This window comes from Diabrotica undecimpunctata, chromosome 3 (genome assembly GCF_040954645.1).
Source record: "Diabrotica undecimpunctata isolate CICGRU chromosome 3, icDiaUnde3, whole genome shotgun sequence".
Lineage (NCBI taxonomy): Eukaryota > Metazoa > Arthropoda > Insecta > Coleoptera > Chrysomelidae > Diabrotica > Diabrotica undecimpunctata.
In genome coordinates, this window is record NC_092805.1 from 33254257 (window position 1) to 33275281 (window position 21025).

Below are 21025 nucleotides of genomic sequence, written 5' to 3' on the forward strand. Positions count from 1 at the left end.
AATATCTTAGAGTTTTTACAACATCATAAAAAAACCTACAAATCGTTTTTTTAAGTTTGAACCCTGTTCATTTTTTACGTATATTCTAAAATCATTTCTATTTGTAGAGAACTGATGATGCTTTTAAAATAAAAATAAAAGCGAAACGTATTCTATTAAATTAATGAAGTAGTTTCAAAAAAACGTTCACGTCAGTAGTTAAAGGAAATAACACAAAAATATAGTTTTAGAGCTGTAATAATAGGAATAAAATGTCCTCTCATTTAAGCTAACTTTTAACCCACTAACCACTCACTTTTTTTTCAATGTATATTCGATGACATCACTGACACCCAGTTTACTTCAGCTAGTGCTGAAGGTCTAATAAACAATTACCACGGTTGATTAAAAAATATTTAGGTATCTAAGATAAGTAAAAAATTGTGTAAAAAAAACGATTTGTGTGAAATATTTATTGAAAAATCATATTTTTATTAAAGTTATCTTCATTTTAGCTGACACTATTTTTTATATCACTGCTACGTCAGCGGGAATTCCTTTGCAATTTAGTCCCGTTACCCTAAATAAACATCCAGGACTTTCTCCTTTTGGTTGAGAGCTAAAATTTGCACTTGTAACGTAGAGCTCGTCTAGATTGGGACCCCCAAATGCTATAGAAGTTATCTAAAAAAATAAAGTTCATAATTATATATCATCAGATAATAAACCATACGATATGACAGAGCAGTTAGAAAAGGAGAAACGGAAACATTTTAAAACACTTTGTATGTCGATGTGCCTTTTGGTCCTTAGGTAAATGAACTTAATATAAAATACATTTGATTTCGCTACATTATTATACTTATTGGTTATAGTAATGAATGTTAACGGAACGTAAATAAAAATAATAACAACGTAATACTAACCCGAGTTAACAGTTGTAAAACAATATTCTACTCTTGAATAATCCTAACTTTGTACTCAAATATACGTATATATATATATATATATATATATATATATGTATATATATATATATATATATATGTATATATATATATATATATATATATATATATATATATTTAGTGGATTTTCTTGGGCTTAGGTTCAAAAAAAATTTTAGCTTTAGCGAAAGACATTATTAAAAAAAGTGGAATGAAATCAAAGCGTTCACAGACATCCCTCTAGAAGAATTTCTGCTAGCAGTCGAAACAACATTAAAGTCAACCTATTTCCTATATAAAAACAAAATCTTCCAACAAACAGATGGATGTGCTATGGGTGCTAGCATATCCAGTGCCATCGCTCAATTAGTTTTAGAGCATCTAGAGGAAATTGTTTTAAATAAAATAGATTTTGATATACCTTTTTTCTATCGTTATATAGATGACTGCTTGAGCGCAGCACCAGAGGATAAAATGGATATTTTACTAAATCAATTCAATAACTTTCACCAAAAACTAAAATTCACATTAGAAATTGAAAAAAATTATCAAATTAATTTTCTGGACCTGACCTTACATAGAGAAAACAGCACTATAACTACTTCATGGTACACCAAAAAAACCTGGTCGTCGAGATATCTGAATTTCAACTCTCATCATCTCCTGTCACAAAAGAAATCAGTAGTTATGGGACTCGCCGATAGAGCTATTAGATTATCCGATCCTATCAATAGACCTCAGGCCATTAAAAAAGCAAAAACAGGACTAACACTTAATTGATAACCACATCACCTTATACACAACACTTTCAAATCGCGACTGCATAAATTTTACAATAACAATAATAACAATGAAACCAACACGGTAAAGAAAAACTACATGTCTCTTCCCTATATAAAAGGATTATCAGAACAAATTGCAAATCTTCTGTCCAAACATAATATTACGGTTGCTCATAAAGGGCACAATCTTTTGAAAAAGAATTTTACAAGATTAAAAACAAAAACCCCTCTATTAAAAAGATCGCATGTTGTATATGAAATTCCCTGCTCGAATTGTGATGGAGTTTATATTGGACAAACCAGTCAGCTACTTAACTCAAGAATACGTTCCCACAAATATGACAAAAAAAAACTCAACCGCCCTCACAAAACATGAAAACGAAAAAAAAACATAAATTTGATTTTGAGAAAACCAAGATCCTAAAAAGTGAACCCAACAGGAAGAAGAGAGAGCTTCTAGAGTCTATACAAATAAAAAAAAATAATAATGCAATAAATGATAAAAAAGATGTCAAAAATTTGAACAAAATATATTTTAACTTAATTTAAAAACATATAAAAAGACAATCTCAGAACGCCTATGATGTTAATATAACTGATTGTTTAAACGATAAACTAACATCAATAAACAACACATTAGATTTAAAATACATTATACATGTAGTGACTTAGTGGGTATGTCCTATGTTTTTAATATTATTTCAATTGTGACGTCTACTTGTTAGTACCGAATTTTTACATGCTTGGTAAGTCAAAAGTTTAACTTTTAAACCTTATTATGTCTGTCATAAAATGTTTTTTAGTCAATATTACTTCTTGAAAAAGGCAAGGATTTCCTGCCGAAACGTCGAAAAAATATATGAAAATGTCTTAGTATCAAATCAAATTTTTTTTATGAACCTAAGCCCAAGAAAATCCACTAAAAAAATATATATTAAGGTTCAAGAACTAAATTCAAACTATATATATATATATATATATATATATATATATATATATATATATATATATATATATATATATATATATATACTTCTTTGATGGATAACTTTCGGGAAAACGTTTGGTAAAGGATTGACTAAAGATGGTATAAGCCAGTTGGTGAAGAACTTTATTCAAAATGTGAAATTTTAGGTGATTGGCTGTTACCTTTATCAGCACCTAAATGGAAAACTTATTTAGTACAATTGGTGGAAGTTAGCATCTAAAACTTACATTGAAAATGTTCAGTTAGTCCTTGTGTGCATTGTCATAAAATATGTTAAAAAAATCATTAAAATATTAAATACAAACATTACAACATAAAAGGGTATTTTTACAAATACAACACAAAAATATCTAAAAACAATTAAACCTAAAACTTCATGTCAAAGGCACCTCCAAGGGAAGAAGTACAATAGAAGAATTCTTCTTCTCTTTTGTTGAAAATCTTGCTATCTTCTGTCAATATCTGGATTTTATATGTAACAAGGTTATATTTATATTTACATCTCATGCAATAAGATGGAACCATCAGTTGGAACAAAACTTAAAAAAAAATACAATTAGCTGGGAAATTAAATCTGCTCTTAAGTGCAGGTAGATTATTTGTGTGTGTGTTATGATAAGTTGCCTCCATATTCGAGTCTGTTACGTCTTGTCAGGTCTTGTTGAAGCAAAAATGAGTAAATAAAACTCAAGTTTTCCACATCTTTGTTACAGTTCATAGAAGAGCTACAGTTATGGATGTAGCACATTTCTATGAAATTTCTCTTGAATTGGTTGTCAACCTTTTTTAGTACTTCGACATTGTCATAGTTGGCAATGTGTCCAGTATTCTTCATATGTTGGCTAAAAGCTCTACTTGTAGGCTTCCTCACAACATCACTCTTATGCAAAGCTATCTTTTTGATAGTTTTTGGCTGGTTTGACCGACATACACTTACGAACAGGAACCACATGGAATAGAATACACTACATTGAAGAAGAACACAACTGGCATGGGGCGCTTTCGGCAAATTAGCATATATCTTGAAAAACACCTCCATTCCTGTAAACTTAAAGAAAAAGGTGTATAACACATGCATACTACCAGTTTGTACTTACGGCTTGGAGACAGTAGCCCTTACCAAAAAATCTGCTAAAAAATTAGAAACAACGCAAAGAGCAATGGAACGAATCATGCTTGGAATATCACTAAGAGACAAGATTAGAAACACCGAGATAAGACGTAGAACGAAGATTAGGGATATTGTGGAAGAAATTGCAAAAATTAAATGGCGCTGGGCAGGTCACGTAGCCCGATATAATGACAACAGGTGGACACGGAGAATTCTAGAATGGAGACCAAGGACGACAACAAGAAGCACGGGAAGACCTCAAAAAAGATGGGTAGATGACATAAGAACAGTGGCAGGCAAACAGTGGATTAGATTGGCGCAAGATAGAGAAAGATGGAAGCAATTGGGAGAGACCTACATTCAGGAGTGGATGGAAAATGGTTGACAAAGAAGAGACATTGAAGTTAATCAGTTTTTTAACTCTTTCTGTCAGGTGAGAAGTATGTCCCTAATCTTTTGTACACTAAATTTGCTATTATTATAATAAACTGTCTGAAAAAGTTTGTGATCTGTGGTGATAAACCCCTGAAGTCCATCTCCCATAGAAAAGTTCTACTGATTCTTCTTCTAATGCTTGTCTTTAATGTGTTCTTGCCGTTGGCATATCTTGGAAGAGCAATTTGTTCAGCAGCATCTTAGGATAGTGATTCTTTCCAAGAATCTCATAAAGTAACTTGATGTTCTTATTGTAGTCAGAAGGGTGACAAATTCTTTTTATTTTGTTTTTCAGACCTTTGATGATGTTGATCATCTGTTCATCCGGATGATAAGAGTAAAAAGGCAGATATCTACCTGAGAATGTTTTCTTTTTGTACCAGTTTAACCTTATTGTATTATCCTCATATCTGGTTACATTAGTGTCGAGGAATGGCACCATATTATTTTAATCTGTTTTGACAGTAAATTGTAGTTGAGTGTTATAGGAGTTAAATGTGTTAGAAGTGTAGTTAATTTTGTCAGCTGGGACTGCACATATGAGGTCGTCTACATATTGGTAGATGAAAGGGAACTGGAAATCAACTTCTCGAGTACAGTAGTGAAGTAGGGAGTTCATTATAATTTCTGCCAAAGATGGTGATATGGTTCCACCCATGGGTGCACCTTTTATTTGGACGTACAATTCATTTTGGAAAATGAAATATGTATTATTGTCATCATCAGCCGTTTTGAGTCCACTGCTGGACATAGGCCTCCTGTAAATGTGAAAATGTACCTACTACAGCATATACAAAGCAAAAACTAAAAGACTGGTTACGATCAAAAATATCGACCGTTTGGCGTTTGTCACCCTACCACTGTGAGCTTTTGTTTGCTGCTAACAACAAGAATTTTAAATTTGCAGATGTCAAAATCCTTTAAATGATGCTCTTAACAACATATCCCCGAAGAAATAGAAAAACTGTGTTAAGCATGGGCAGAATACAGTAAAAAAAGTTCTGGGAACGACCTGAGGTCATGATCGAAAAGTTGATTATAGAAATTGGTGGTAATAGTGATAGTGATAGTTCCAGATTTTCCTAAATGTTTTTAACACCACTGAGGTATAAGGAATAACACTTATTAGCTATGTTTTTTCCTAAGTTAGCTATAAAACAAAAGTCGAACGATTTTTTTGGCATTTAAGCCTTATTTGTTTATATTTATTTTCATAATTATCCCACCAATTTTAATTTATTATTTGCAAACCTTTTAGATAATAGAAGTAAAATCATTTGTTTGCCAGAATCTCAAAACGGTTTTTTGGTTATTATCTCTAAATTTTGTTTCGAAATTACTTATACCTACTACATACTTCCCTTCTGGGAAGAAATAAAATTAACAATGATAAAAGTGTAATTACCTTCATCCTGTATAAATAAATATTGTTATTTGTATAAATATTGTATAAATATATACAAAAAAACATAAACATATTATACAGTTAAATAAAGACAGAATACTTACAGGATGGAAAACAAAACATTGCCAAAATATGCCTAACTAAAATATAAAAGAAATTTAAAGAGATATACCATGCGGTCCATATGTATGGAATAAATTCATTTTAAGCGATATTATGTACTATGTGAAGAAAACCTGAAACAGGTCGATTTTTATTTTTAAATTGACAATTTACAGTATAAAAATATTATTCCCCTCCAGCACCCCCTTTGAATTATAAGCACCCCCTCGAAAATTTTAAATATCAAAGGGGGTCGTATCGTATCTTTTTAGAAAGGGATTTTACTCCTCTGTTTAGCAATATAAAGTTTTTTTAATTTTGATGCAATAAAAACTGGGGAAATTGATTTTTAAGATGTAAAATATTGATAATGTCTCTATCACAAAACTTTAGGTTAAATGCCACATAATATTTAGAATGTACTTTTCAATATACTTTACAATTAAATTACATGTTCAAAATAACCACCATTCTCTTCTTGACAATAATCGAGGCGATTTTGGAATTCTCGTACAACATTTTGTACGACCTCGGGGTTATTTTGTTAATTTCTTTTGTTATCCTAACTTTTAAATCGGCAATACTGTTTGGTCTATTAAAATATACTGTAGATTTTAAAAAACGCCATAAGAAGTAACGAAGAGGAGTCTAATCGGAGGATCTAGCCGGCCATTCGATCGTTCCACGTCGTCCAATCCACCTATTTGGAAAAACCTCTTTTAAATAATTTCTAACTATATGTGCAAAATGCGGTGGAGCTACGTTTTGTTGGTATTAAATAGATCGATCTATCTCATTTGGATGATTAACATCTCTTCGTAATGTAGGCACTAAAAAGGTAATCAAAAAATCTAAATAAACCATCAACTGTGACCTCAAAAAAATAAGGACCAATAATTTTATTGTTAATAATACCAGTCCAAACGTTAACTTTCTTAGGATATTGTGTGTGAGTCTCACACACCCAGTGCGGATTTTCTCTACTCCAATATCTACAGTTCTGTTTGTTAACCGTTACGTTTAAATGAAACGTCGCTTCATCAGAAAAAAACTATTTTGTTTATGAACTGCAAATCTGCGTTCATTCTGTCCACCATCATTTCAAAGAATTCTGGCCTTCTATTAGGATCATCTTCATTTAACTCCTGAACCAACTGAACTTTGTAAGGGTGGTATTTTCCTTTATGCAAAACTCTCAAAATACATGATTTACTTACATAATTGATGGCGGCAAGTTCTCGAGTTGTCTTATGCGGATTATCCTCAATCTCTAGAAGTACATCTAACTTTTTTTCATCAGTAAATTTATCATTTCTACCTGGGTTTTCAATATTTTTTACATGTCCAGTATATCGAAACTTGTTCACCAGTGTATTTATTATTAAACATTTCACAAACCTCCTTTTGAGTTCTTCTTTTATTACCACAACCAATCATAATTAAAATGTCTATTCTTTGTGTCTCGGACAAATGAGCCATAATTAAATTTAATACGCGCACAAATATTACACTGACGCTTTTAGTAACTTTAAATACCTAAATGACAGTAGCCTACTAGATTCATGTCAATTGTTTATTTGGCTTTTTGACTAATATTTTATTATCTTTTAAGTTTTTTTCCTAATGTTTAGCAGAACAGATACGATATGGTATCCCGATCGCCTCGGTTATTGTCAATAAGTGAATAATGGTGGTCATTTAATATAATTATTGTAAAAATCGATTTTCTCAGTTATGATTGCACAAACTCAAAAAACTTTATATTACTGAACAGAGAACCAAAATCCCTTTCTAACAAGGTGTCGCACAATTTTCGAGGGGGTGCTTATGATTCAAAGGGGGATTGTCAATTTAAAAATAAGAATCGACCTGTTTCAGGTTTTTTTCACATAGTACATAATAACGCTAAAAATTAATTTATTCCATACATATGGACCGCATGGTAGAAAGACCACGTACAATGTGAGACGAGTATACTATTTCCAATAGAAAAACAGAAGTTTTTTGCTTGTAGCTGGAATTAAATATGCAATGTATACATAGCAAGGGAATAAAGAAGGAAAGAATAAGGGGTAGTTAGCCTAGAAAAGAGTAATAATTATTTAAGTAATTATTATATGTTCCAAATTAATAAAGAATAAATTCGACACAGTTTAACGTATACATTTCAAATTAAAAACAAAACAATTGACCTAGTTAACACAAGCCTGAATGTTTTAAAAATTACGACACTTTAGACCTTGTTGGAAAATAGTACAAGGTACGAATTGTTAAACAAGTGATAAGAATTGAGCTGACTAAGAAGTTTTACATGGCGTGATCCAGTTTAACACATGGAATAGATGGCATAATCAGCGAAAACGTAGAAACAAATCTCCACTTCGGACGTGACAAAAGAATCTAAGGTACGAGTTGGCAATAGATAAAAACAAACAGAAGTGGGTCAAACGGGTAGTAAGGGGCTGGCGAACGAGCCAGGCGGTAGTAGCGTTCTGGCAACCAAGCCAGAGGGTATCCGGCCGCATCCGGTGCCAGTGGTACCTCGGCAGTCAGCGCGGCAAGCGTTAGCTAAATCATCGCGATATTCGTGTGCGACGGAAGGTAGAGATTCGAAAATACGAATTTTTCGTCTCGCTCAGTACCGCCATAACGTACTAACGCCGTAACGGACTACAACGCGTATTCATTAGCTAGGGCCTAAGTACGCTAAGGTAACGAACAATGTCTACTAATCATTTTGGGAACAATTAATAGTAGGTTGTCCGCCTTTAAATTCCCTTAGTAAAATCTCTTCTCGTCTCCCTTCGCAAACAATAATAACCACTAACAGCATTGTACGTTTTGTGTAGTAGATGTAAAATTACGATTTGTTAATTATACAGTAAGTTGAAAGTAGCTTGTTTTATTTTACCGTTAGATATAGACAAGAAGAGAACACATTTTTGCTTTGTACATCTTCCTGGCTTCTAACGCAAGCCCATAGCCTCTGACTCTTTACAGAGCCTGCATCGGAGTACCCTTCAGCCCCTATCCTGTTTTTCTTCCTACACTCTTGTAAATCCGCGAGGGCGAAATCACGACCTATTCGAACTAGTGGACCAGTATGCCTCAAATTCGCTCGGACAGCTAAATCTCCTTTAAACACAGGGGATATTTTAGTGGTGACAGTGCTAAGCATCCCTTAGCTCTCAATCTTAGATTTATTACAGATTCAATCCTATTTTATTACAAATAATAATACATATTCAAATTAAGGTATTAATTAAGGTTGTATGTTAATTATTTTTTACTGTATTAAATACTGTTCTAAATCTGTTTTTTTTTACAGAAAGAGAAGTGTCAGTTCTGATAACGCCAAACCATGTTTAAATTTATTATACTTACTTGAGGAGTTGGAAACTCGACAGACTGCAAGATAGTTGCTGGTTTTCCTGGTTTTATTTGCACTATCTTTGATGAACCAATAATTACAACCCAGAGATTTCCTTCAGAATCAATAGTCATACCATCACATACACCAGAAAACTCCTCGGGATCCAAAACAAGCACTTTGTCACCAGATTGGTCATCACCGAAATTTTTCAAAACATGGTTTAAGTTAGCTAGAGTAATTGAAAATGTTTAATATTTATTAAAATTTAGAAAATATGGAAAATAAGATATTATGATTTGAAAAAGCCTAAGTCAAGGAATATAAAAATTGGGGCTCAAAAAAGTATTACGCACCAAGAAATATATATGTTACTGTGACAGTCCAGTACAAGGAATTTCATAAACTCCATTTGGAATGTTGTCTGTCATTGAACGGACAAGAAATGAAAATTTTTGTTAGGGGTTAAAAATTATTAGTCTTTATTCCTTTTGATTTAAGAATTTTGTCGATTTTGTCAGTAACACCTTTGATATAAGGAAGAAAAGTTGTTTGTCCAAGTCTTTGGGTTGAGATTGTGTGGGAGATTAATGCCTATGGATGCTTCTATGGGTGTGATTCTTGCATCAACCGTTTTAAATGAGGGCTTGTTTGAAGAGAGCTTAGGGGTTTACTTGCATTATTCCAAAAGCGTATTGATCTGGAGACAAGGGTATTAATGACTGAATTATTTGTGAAGGTGTATGATGAGATTTGGCATGCAAATAACTATTGATATGGGTGGGTTTTTGATAAACAGAGTAATGAAAACCTTGGGACTGGTTTTTCTTTATGGTAACGTCGAGAAATGGTAGGGATGAATCAGTTTTCACCTCCATCGTGAACTGGTTACTAGGATGTATACCACATGGGTTTGAACAGACACTAAAGTATCCCTGCCGTGGGGTCAAATGACAAATGTATCGTCAACATATCGTAGCCTATAGAGATATTGGCAATTACTGGAGATGGTGAGAAGTCCATTTATTTGTCTGTAGAATTAATTTTGAAAGATGAGTAAGTGTTGAATATACAATGTTTAATAACAGATAAGTGTTCTTATTGGATACTGTAGTTTTCAGAATATTTGGAGTTTTGTCTATAGGAATGTTTGTAAAGAGTGAAACGATATAGGAAATTACTAGAATGTCTGACGGTGAGATAGGGTATTGCGTTTAAGAAGTTCGATAAAATCAAAAAAACTTTTTGTAGAGTTTTGACCAAGTGCCTGGCTAATGGTTGTGTAGGGTAGTTGTATGCACTGACAATGGGGCGTAGAGGAATATAGGGTTTGTGAATTTTGGGTAGGCCATACATTAGAGGTGTTTTGAAAGACTTCTCACGAGGAACTAGAGATTGTCTTACATCAACTGGAAGATAGGTTTTATTGATAATGCCTTTTGTTGTTCTCTCTAGATAGGTTGTTGGATTATTAGGAATTCTGTAGTCTGGAGTAATAACGAGATTTAAGAATTTATTAATCTAACAAAAAGTGTTAGGATAACGGTGGCATTGCTTTTATCGGCGGGAAGAATGACTAGATTTGGATTTGACTAAAGATATTTTAGGACTTTTTTCTCGGTCAAGTCAGCCTGACGGTATCCTGGCATTTACTAAATTGCCAGAACGAGTCGAGCATACAAACAAAATTGCCACAGGCCAAGTTGTACACACAAATACTTACAGATTGTTCCACTTTCAATATCAAAATCATATTCATCTAGAGTTCCTTTTAACGAATCATTATAGTACAATTTCTTCAGCTTGTAGTCAAATGCAAGTCCATTCGAACATCCAACGTTATCTCTATGTAACTGAACCGTTTTATTAGCGATACTGTAAAATCCTCCTTGTCCGTCTTTTAGATTGTGTAATGCTTTCACAGATGCCCCCATTGTACCTAAAAATAAATGAGTATAGAATAAAAGATTTAAAGAAAATCATGTACAAGTTATCATAGTGTTCATGTAATATTTAACTAGATTACACAAGCTTTTATTTTATTCACTCAATACCATCTTCAAATATAAAATACATCAATTCCTATTTCACCCATCAACAATAAATTTTCAAGAATCCAACTTCCCACATATGTCTATTTTCCATTTTCCAGGTACCAAATGTTGAAAAAACATAAGGACCTTATATTAGAATCTCTAATTCACACCACTTTAAGACATATGTATAGTTGGTTGCCTAACAATACCCACAAAATTTTCTCACCACATACATTAATTAATAAAACAATTTCCACCATGTTCTTAAAAATATATTCGGGACAAATTAACAACTTAAAACAACAACATTGACGGTTGCTACTGTTACATTATTTTAATTTTAACTTTTTCTATTTTTAAATAACGTTGGCTTCTGTCTTAATTCGACTAACACATAAAGTTACACTGACTGCTTTGTTCGGACTTCCGACCTAACTTGTCAAGATTGTCATTTCAATCAGTTGCTTTCATCAAGTCCTCGTAGACATATCGTCTCAGGACCAGCAACTTCACGTGGAGTCATACGTTTTATGTCACCAAATCCACTGGTAACTTTAACATCTTAGAATTTACCACAAATTTAACAGGTAACTTTTAACGGGTTTTTACCCACATGTTTAGTGGCTCAATACATGTATATCCACCTAGTAAGTATTAGCCACATTTTGTATTAACCTTGGTCAAAATTTAAATTTCACGTTCTTTTTAATTAAGTGTTTATATACTTTATAAGTGCACTGATGATGGAATATGGATTCCGAAAACATTTTGTGATATAGCCCGATTGGGTCTTTTAAAGTTATATACCTTTTATAAAAGATTTTTAATAAAAAAAATTTTTGGTATATATGGTATACAGCCAACTACAGAAACTTATATTCCTTGTGGATTATAATAAAATATGTGTATAAGATGGAAGGCAACCGTATATACGTATTTCTGACTATTGGTCGTCTTCAGTACGGTGCAGCCAAGTTAGAAAAGAAGCATATTAACTTGGGAAAGGGTCACTACAGGAGCAATTCGACCAATTTGTGGCAATAATGTTAAAAGACTCTGAGGTTTCCAAGTTTCCTTTTCCAAGTTAATACGCTCCTTTTCTAACTTGGCTGCTCCGTACTGAAGACGACCGATAGTCAGAAATACGTATATACGGTTGCCTTCCATCTTATACACATATTTTATTATATTTTTTTTTCTTTGTTGCGAGCTATGCCGAGATCTTTTACCTTTATTATATAAATATATATATATATATATATATATATATATATATATATATTTATATATATATATAATCTTACCTATCCATAGTCTTCCAGTGTTATCACACTTTCCATCATTCAATACATGTTCTGTACCTTCTTCTATTTCAACAAGTGTTTCAATGTTGGCGACCTCTTTACTTTGACCATCCCAATTCACCAAACATACAGATCTGTCTACAGCTACAATGAAATAGTTCTCTCTATCCTTTACAGGTATTATTATAGAGATGTTATGATCATCTGAAATAAAAATTAAATTCAAAATAACGAATAAAAAAACTATCAATAATATAATAGAAGTTCGGAGGAATTATTTTGGTTAAATCTCTTCTTTGCTCAATATACTTTTAAGTAACATGATGTTGGTAATAATAGGGTGAAATTTTAACGCATAAATTTTACTTCTTGTTCTTCTTCTTCGCGCGACTAGGATTACTTCTCTTTGTCTGCCTCTTATTATGTTTCAGTCGTTGTTGTCTGTCCATTATCTTTCCACCTTTTTGGCGGCCTTCCAACGGGTCCTCTACAGGGCTTGTTGTTTTTACAGATATTCGCTAATCTATCTAGTCCCATTCGGTTTACATGTTCCTTCCAGTTTTTTTTTTCTTGTTTTTATCTGTTAATATTTAGAATTTTGCATTATTCGCGTACACTTCTGTTGGTTTGTCGGTCCCTTAATGGTATGCCCGCTATTGATCTTGATACTTTGATTTCGATATTGTTGATTTGTTGTTTCGTCTTTCTTGTATCGGTCCTTGTCTCCGCTGCATATGTTAGGATTGGTCTTACTGTTGTCTTTTATATACTTTCGTTTTACTTTCCATGGTCAGATATTTGTTTCTCCATATGGTTTCTCGGAGGCAACCACTTACTCTTGCTGCTTTTGATGCTTGCTTTGTGGTCTCCGTTATTATATCCCTATGTCACTAGTGATCTCTACTCCTAGGTAATTGAATTTCATTACTTATTCTACAATTTTGCCGTCTATTTCTAGTTTGCATCTACGCGGCTCTTTACTGATCACTATACATTTAGTTTTTTCTACTGATATTCTCATATTAGGTTTGTTTGCTGTGATATTGAAGGTGTGGAGCTGCTTTTGTAGGTTATCTTCGTGATCACCAATTAATACTGCATCATCGGCATAGCATATTATCGTGATTTTATGCACTCCTATGTGGTATCCGTGTCGTTTTCTTACTTCGTGAATTATTTGATTCATCACCATATTGAATAACAATGGGCTGAGCGAGTCTCCTTGACGGATTCCTCCTTTTAGTTCTATGCATTCTGTTTCCCCGTTGGCATTATAACTCTGGTCTTGTTGTTCTTCTTCTTCTTCTTATGGTGCCTATCCGTTACTGATGTTGGACACTAACATGGCTATTCTGACTTTGTTGACTTCGCAGGTTATGCAGCCAGGATATTCTTCTTTGTCCTGGACCTCTTTTCCCATGCACTTTACCTTGAAGTATGGTCCGAAGTAGATTGTTTCGTTGTTCATTGCGCATTATATGGCCCAGGTATTCTAGTTTGCGACGTTTTATGGTTATGACTAGTTCGCGCTCTTTACCCATTCTATGTAGTACTTCTTTGTTGGTAACTCTGTCTATCCAAGAAATCCTCAACTTGCGTCTATAGCACCACATCTCAAATGCTTCGAGTCTCTTCAGTGATGTTTCAGTTAAGGTCCATGACTCCACGCTATATAAAAGAACGGAGAATACGTAGCATTTTAGTAAACGAACTTTTATTTCCAATTTTATATCGTGGCTGTTTTTCGTGGATTTTTTTCATTTTGACAAAAGCTGATCTTGCCTTCTCGATCCTTATCTTAATTTCCGTCGATTGGTCCCACTGTTCATTTAAGTTTGTACCCAGATAACAAAAGTTGGTGATTTGTGTTACAGGTTGTTGGTTAACTAGTAACAAACCTGCTACTTACTTCTGCCACCCTGGAGACAAGTGTCTGCAGACGTTTAAGACTGTCTGCAAAAATGACAGTATCATCAGCGTATCTTATGTTGTTCAATTGTTCTCCGTTTATAAGTATTCCCTCGTCTATGTCCGTTAGCGCTAGGTTCATAATGTGCTCTGAATATGTATTGAACAATAATGGGGACAATATACATCCCTCTCGCACACCTCTTTTTATCTTTATGTCGTCTCTTAACTGATCCCCAACTCTAACAGCTGCAGTTTGTTCGTAATAGATATTGTTTAATATACGGCGATCTCTGCTGTCTAGACCAATTGAATTTAATATTTTCATCAGTTCGTCATGTTTTATTCTATCGAACGCTTTCTGGTAATCAACAAAATAGACATATATATCACAATTCACGTCTCTACATCTTTAAAAGAGAACTTGTATTGCGAAAAGTGCCTCTCGAGTACCTAATACATCCCTGAAGCGGAATTGTGTGTTTGTCATTTGTTCTTCACACTTTTTATATATTCTTTTATGTATAATTTTTAAAAAAGTTTTCAGGAGATGGCTCATAAGGCTTATTATTCGATAATCTTTACATTTTTTGGCATTGGGCATTGTTCTTCTTAATTTCATTAATTTCTCACCATTTTCTCACAAACTAATGTTTGTATTTTGAGAACGATTTCCGAAGTGGAAATTGAAACGTCAATAAACGTACTTTAACCTTTAATTATGGCTTATTCCCATTAAAATGGTAATTACTTTAACATGCCACAAGAAAATAGCTTCAGAACAATACAATTTTATTCACAAGATAAATTCTCCTATGTCGATAATTCATAAATAAAAAAAAATGTTTTGTTTATATCGACGGTTATATAACAAGTCTAAATCTAGTTAGGTGCGGAATAAATTATAGAAGCAATAAAAATCAGATAATTAATGTCATAAAAATAAATATTAAAATGTGACTAACTAGGTCAACACATTTCTTTTTAAATTACAATTTTAATATATAGTTAACTATTGATGTATTACTGTCATAACATAACTTACTAAGATTTTTGCTTTATGACACTACATGATTAAGACGATTTTTTAATTTACGATTTTAATTTTAATGTCAGATAGGAAGACAAAAACTCATCTCCAATTACGTAGTGAAAACAATATCGAAACTGAAAATATTATAATCACCCGGTGCCTATTTCAAGGAAACTCGTTGAGCCCACTGTGGTTTTGTCTAGCGATGAACCCCCTATCCCAGCTACTAAACTCAACTGACACAGGTTTTAGCATAAAAAATAACACTACTGTTGTGGCAAAGCTTAATCATCTATTGTATATGGATGATTTAAAACTATTGGCTTCCATTGGAAGCCATCTGGATCAAATGCTGAAAACAGTAGAAAATTTCTCCAATGATATTATAATGCACTTCGGTCTTGACAAGTGCCGTATCTTTAATATAATCAAAGAAAAGTTTTAGCCCGGTGGATTTGATATGCAAAAAGGCTAGAACATCGAGGCCATGTGTGAAAATGATATGTATAAATACCTCGGAATAAAGCAAGCGCCGAAGATTGACCATAAGCAAATGAAAACTGAGATAACGACTGAGTTTATACGAAGGGTAAAACAGCTGCTTCGTTCACAACTTAATAGTAAAAATTTGTTTAAGGCACTAAACACCTACAAATGTTCCGCGTTTAGCTACTAATTTGGTATTGTTAAGTGAACAAAAACGGATATAGAAAATCGTCAACGAAAAGTACGAACACACTTCACAAAGGCACACAAACACCATCCTCGAAGTGCAATAGAAAGAACGACCTGATGGGTAAACCTCTGCATGGGCGATATCCCAATGAGGCCAGTCAAGACTATGTCGACAAAATAGCGTCAAACTATTGGCTGACATCAGGAGGAAAGATGTTCTCTGAAACCGAAGGTTTATTACCCGCCATTCAGGATCAGGTTATACCAACCAAAAATTACCTGAAGTATATCGTCAAAGACCCTCAGGTCCAAAATAACAAATACCGATATGGATGTCAAGCTCAAGAAATCATCTAACATCTTACCGAGGGCTGCCAGGCATTTGTTGCAACTGAATATAAGGAACGGCATAACTCATTTAGTAACAATAAGTAGTAAGTAGTTTACTTTAGTAGTAAGACTTAGTAGTAATAACTTTAGTAGTAATAACTCAGTAGGAAAGATCCTTCATTAAGAGATAACCATCAAGCTGGGACTTCTCCAAACAAACCATCCCCCATATTGTCAATACGTTCCTGAAAGTATACTTGGGAATGAAAACTACAAGATATACTGGGGCCACACTGTGCTTACAGACCAAACAGTGGCAGACAATAGAACAGATCTCCTACTAGTTAATAAACTTAAAAGACAAACAACACATTAATGTGGCGATTCCCAACAACAATAATCTTCGTGTTAAACGGGATGAAATGATCGCCAAGTACAGGGATCTGGAAATTCAAATACGAAGACAATGGAGAATGGAAAGTACCCAGACAATACCTATTATTCTCTATACTACCGGCGTCATTCTGAAGAACCTCTTAGAAAACATAAAAAGCTAGGTCTGAATGAACATCTTTACAAGAGAAGCAGAGTGCAGAAAGCTGTACTACTCTCAACGTCCAGATGTGTGCGAAAATTTTTTGAGATACTTCAGCGTACCAAGTCACCTAGGGCTCGATAACACAGAAAGAGTCCCACCAGAGCTCAATCCTTTTGATACCGTAGATATCTGGGATAAGTGAATTTTCCTCTTAGAGAGAGTAAACGAAAATGAATAAATTTACATTTGCGATCGAAAACGAAAATAGGCCTTATGTGGGGTTACCGCAGGTGAAAAGGAAAAAGATTATTGGTCTTGTGGAACAAGAGGGAAAGAATAGACTAAGTAGCCAAAAAGTAACAATGGCTCGCCACGATCGTTTCATTGACCAATTGTTAGAAGAGACTTAACAATTTCTCACCCACAGCTCCAAAGGCAACTTTTGGAAGCTACAGGTGTTTCAGTTGAAATGCTAAGAAAAAAACTTCGTACCGAAGGACTATACAGCAGTAGACAGTTACGAGTTCCCGAGTTATCCAGACAGCTCAATATTGATCGCTTAAATTAGTGTCTTTAAACTGGAATATTAGAAATTGACAAAATGTGATATTTTCAGTGAAAACCAGGATTTGTAAAAAATGATATGATCGACGAATTCGTGTACTTAGAGGCCGAAGAAGACAGGAAAAAATGGAAATTACCAGATCTGTTTACAGATCTTAAGTAAAATTTGTCTTGTTCTGAGGAGACATCATGATCAATAAAAAAACTTCTTTAATTTTCATCCAACCAACTTTGACAGCTCGTAGGTATGTTGATTTTATTCTAGAACCTGTAGTTGGGCTCTGGAGAGATGCTATGGGATAAAATTAAATTTTCATGCACGAAACTGCGTCTTCACATACCAGCAGAGTGATTATAGACCTTGAAGTCGAAGATATCACGGTTCTGGAGTGACCTGCTTACTCACCCGACCTTAACCCTTAAGAGCAATTATGGGATATTCTTAATAGAACAATTAGAGCTCACTGGGAAAATCCACAAAATACTACACAGCTAGTACAAGCTGCTCTTGAAGAACGGAACAACCTGCCACAACAAAATATTGACAATTTATCTGACTACTAAAAAAACACAAATAAATAAAAACACTTGAAACATTAGTCGTTTCACTTTCAAAAGTTTTATGTTATTAACCTTAAACGAAGTGGTTTTAATTTATTATTTTAAAAGTTTACCGTTTTTTCTTAATTTTTATATTGTGGTGATTAAATTGCTTTAAAACAAATATCCTTTGACCTCGTATGCTGATTTTTTTTAAATTCGCTTGAAATAATAAGAAATACCAGATAATTTCATATAACTTAGGTTGTGTGTACATACATAGGTACCAATAAATAAAAAAAAATACAAATAGAAATTAGACAAATAATACTAAATGCTAATACTAAATACTAATAAATAATAAAATATAAAGTTTTTTCACAGCTCTAAGACATAAACTATTTCGGGCTCCTCGGAGGTTTAGGCCCTTTTTGTGTTTGTTTTTTTTTTATATTATTGTTTTTTATCTTAATTATTAGTTTTTATATTTATTTTTTTTTAATTGAACAAATTTTTTTTATACTTTTTTTATAATTTTTTCTTAATAGTATTCTCATATTTTACAGGGAAATAATATTGCATAAGCATAAACATAAGGAAAAAATGATTTTTATTTTATAGTTTCGTCTTGACAAGTATAAGAGAGATGATTGATTTTGTGAGAAAAGTATTTGTTCTTGCACCAAAATGTGCATCAAATACTTAATTAAATCATCATTAGGTTTGCATCCAAACAGCCAATCATCCGCAGAACCATTGCAATTGCAAAGTTCTGATTCGGATAGTTTTAGTCCATAGAGGTGTCTTGACAGTGGCATGATTAAAGTAACAAGCATGGAATAGATATTTATATCGGGGTAACTTCCTGAGGTGGTCAAAAGGTTCAGTAGGTAAAACAGGAGGAATTTTAGTATAGAGATTTTTGCTTCGATTATCTAGCCTATCTAATAGACTATCTAGCCAAGTTATTTCTGATCCTTTTAAGATGGCCTCCTTAGCAAAAAATTATAATTACATGTGGTGACTGCCAAAAATCGGTCAACCTGGCAGATCTTTAACAAATGTATACCAGAACACAAAAGTTCTTTCAATAATAGAAAAATAGATTCTACGTATATGCTTTACCTTCTATAATATATGACCATAATAATTCTTTTAACCTCCAATTTTTAATGTCCACAATAAAAAAGGCCTTAAGCTATCTTTAATAGAATCTATGAAAATTAATAAATTAAAAAATAAAGATGGAAATAAAAGTTAGTTACTTTTAAAAGAGTTGTAAACAGTTACCTACACAGAAGTTACCAACTGTTTTGTTAGATAAGCGACGTAATTTTTCGAGTTGCAATAAATTGATCTGTTTGAATTTTGTTAACAATAAATTAAAATTATGGCCTTTTAAAATTCTTAATTAATATAAACTATTTTCTGTTAAAATTTGTAACTTACCAAGCTTTGCCCAAGTATGTTCTTTAGTACTGGGTACGTATCTATTGATAGTACTTTTTAATATGTCCACAAAATATAAACACTGTTTTTTATCATCCCAATGTGGACCTTCACTCAATAGAAATCCTGATAGAAGTTTTTCCACTACAGGAGCCATAATGCGATTTGAAACAAATGAATAAAAGACGAGTACGCGGTAATTAAGTAGATATAAAATTAAAAATTAATTAATAAATTAACTATCTGCACTTTTAATTACGCTGTTAAAGATGTTAATTACTTAACAAAGTTAATAGCTACTGTAGGATTGCAAACTAGTCTTAAGAAGTCTACGTTCGTTTTTAATGTTATCTATAATATAAAATAATGTTTATCTTTTGAATAATCTTTAACTGAGTTAAGTATTATAGATAATCATACATTCAGATAGTACTTGAGTGTTAAAATTATTTCCAATCTGCTGATAAGTTTTAGAATATTTCAGAAAATATTTTTTCTTCTTCTCGTGCCTTATCCATTGCAGATGTTGGTAATTAACATGGAAATATGTACCTTGTTTGAGTGCTATCTAGGCTATTAAAAAATTACATTAGGGTTGCATTTTTAAGAGGATGTAATTTTATTTTAAAAATTATTTGTAGCAAAGTAAATTGCCTACAATTTTTTTTCTATTACTTTTAATAATAAAATGGAAAATAAAAAAAGTTATAAACAATAGTAACTAAAAAATTGTTGAATAAATTTTCTTTTGGGCATTATAAATTTTTTCTGGTAATTTTACAATAAAATGGCATCAAAAAATATCATAGAAGGTTTTTCATAGAATAATATTCACTATGAATTTATTTCATGTTATTAATTTCTTTGAATTATATAGCATTCCGAGTGATTCTTAGTTAACCGGGTTCTTGAATATAGTTAGCCGGGTTGTGGCTGTATCAGGTCTTGTTTCTGAGGCATATATCATTATTGGTCTTACACTGGCTTTATAATTTCTTGATTTCATCTTAATCTTAATGTGTCCGTCTCGCCATATAGTGTTATTAGGGCATCCTGTCAGTCTATTTGCTGTTTGTACTTGATCTCTCACTTCTTAGCTAGACAGTGTAATTCCCAGGTATTTTATTTCCATTACTTGTTCAATACCGATGCCATCAATTTTTATCTGGTTGGCTCTTTGCTGACTACTATTGTTTTAATTTTCTGAGATGAGATTGTCGTATTAAATTCTTTTGCTCTTGTGTTAAATCTGTGGACCAGTTTTTGCAAACTATCTTCATCTTCTTCTTCTTCTTCAGGTGCCATCTCCGCTACAGAGGTTGGCAATCATCGTAGCTAATTTAATTTTTGAGACATAGCTCTAAATAGTTGTTTTGAGCTGCATTCCAAACCATTCTCTCAGGTTCTTAAGTCATGAAATTCGTCTTCTTCCGATGCTTCTTCTGCCATCTATCTTCCCTTGCATTATGAGTCGCAGGATGCCATACTTCTTGCCCCGCATCACTTGTCCTAGATACTGTAGCTTTCTT

At 32.9% G+C, this 21025-nt stretch overlaps 1 protein-coding gene across 1 annotated transcript; it reads right to left on the reverse strand.

Moving 5' to 3' along the window:
* Positions 1 to 443: 443 nt before the first annotated feature.
* Positions 444 to 19842, reverse strand: LOC140435545 (regucalcin-like). The gene is made up of 5 exons (XM_072524293.1): positions 19497 to 19842; positions 12460 to 12663; positions 10843 to 11058; positions 9134 to 9351; positions 444 to 663 (listed from the first exon to the last, which is right to left on the reverse strand). Exons 1-5 carry the CDS (start codon positions 19651 to 19653, stop codon positions 508 to 510), a joined length of 951 nt encoding a protein of 316 aa, XP_072380394.1. The 5' UTR covers positions 19654 to 19842; the 3' UTR covers positions 444 to 507.
* Positions 19843 to 21025: the final 1183 nt, after the last annotated feature.

Excerpts from the sequence above, each read along its gene's own strand:
- LOC140435545 (XM_072524293.1), bottom strand. The coding sequence starts at position 19,653 with ATGGCTCCTGTAGTGGAAAAACTTCTATCAGGATTTCTATTGAGTGAA. Across the intron at positions 12,664-19,496 it reads ACATACTTGGGCAAAGCTTG|ATGATCATAACATCTCTATA; the intron begins GTAAGTTACAAA and ends TTTTTATTTCAG. Across the intron at positions 9,352-10,842 it reads TATTGAAAGTGGAACAATCT|CTAACTTAAACCATGTTTTG; the intron begins GTAAGTATTTGT and ends CAATTACTCTAG.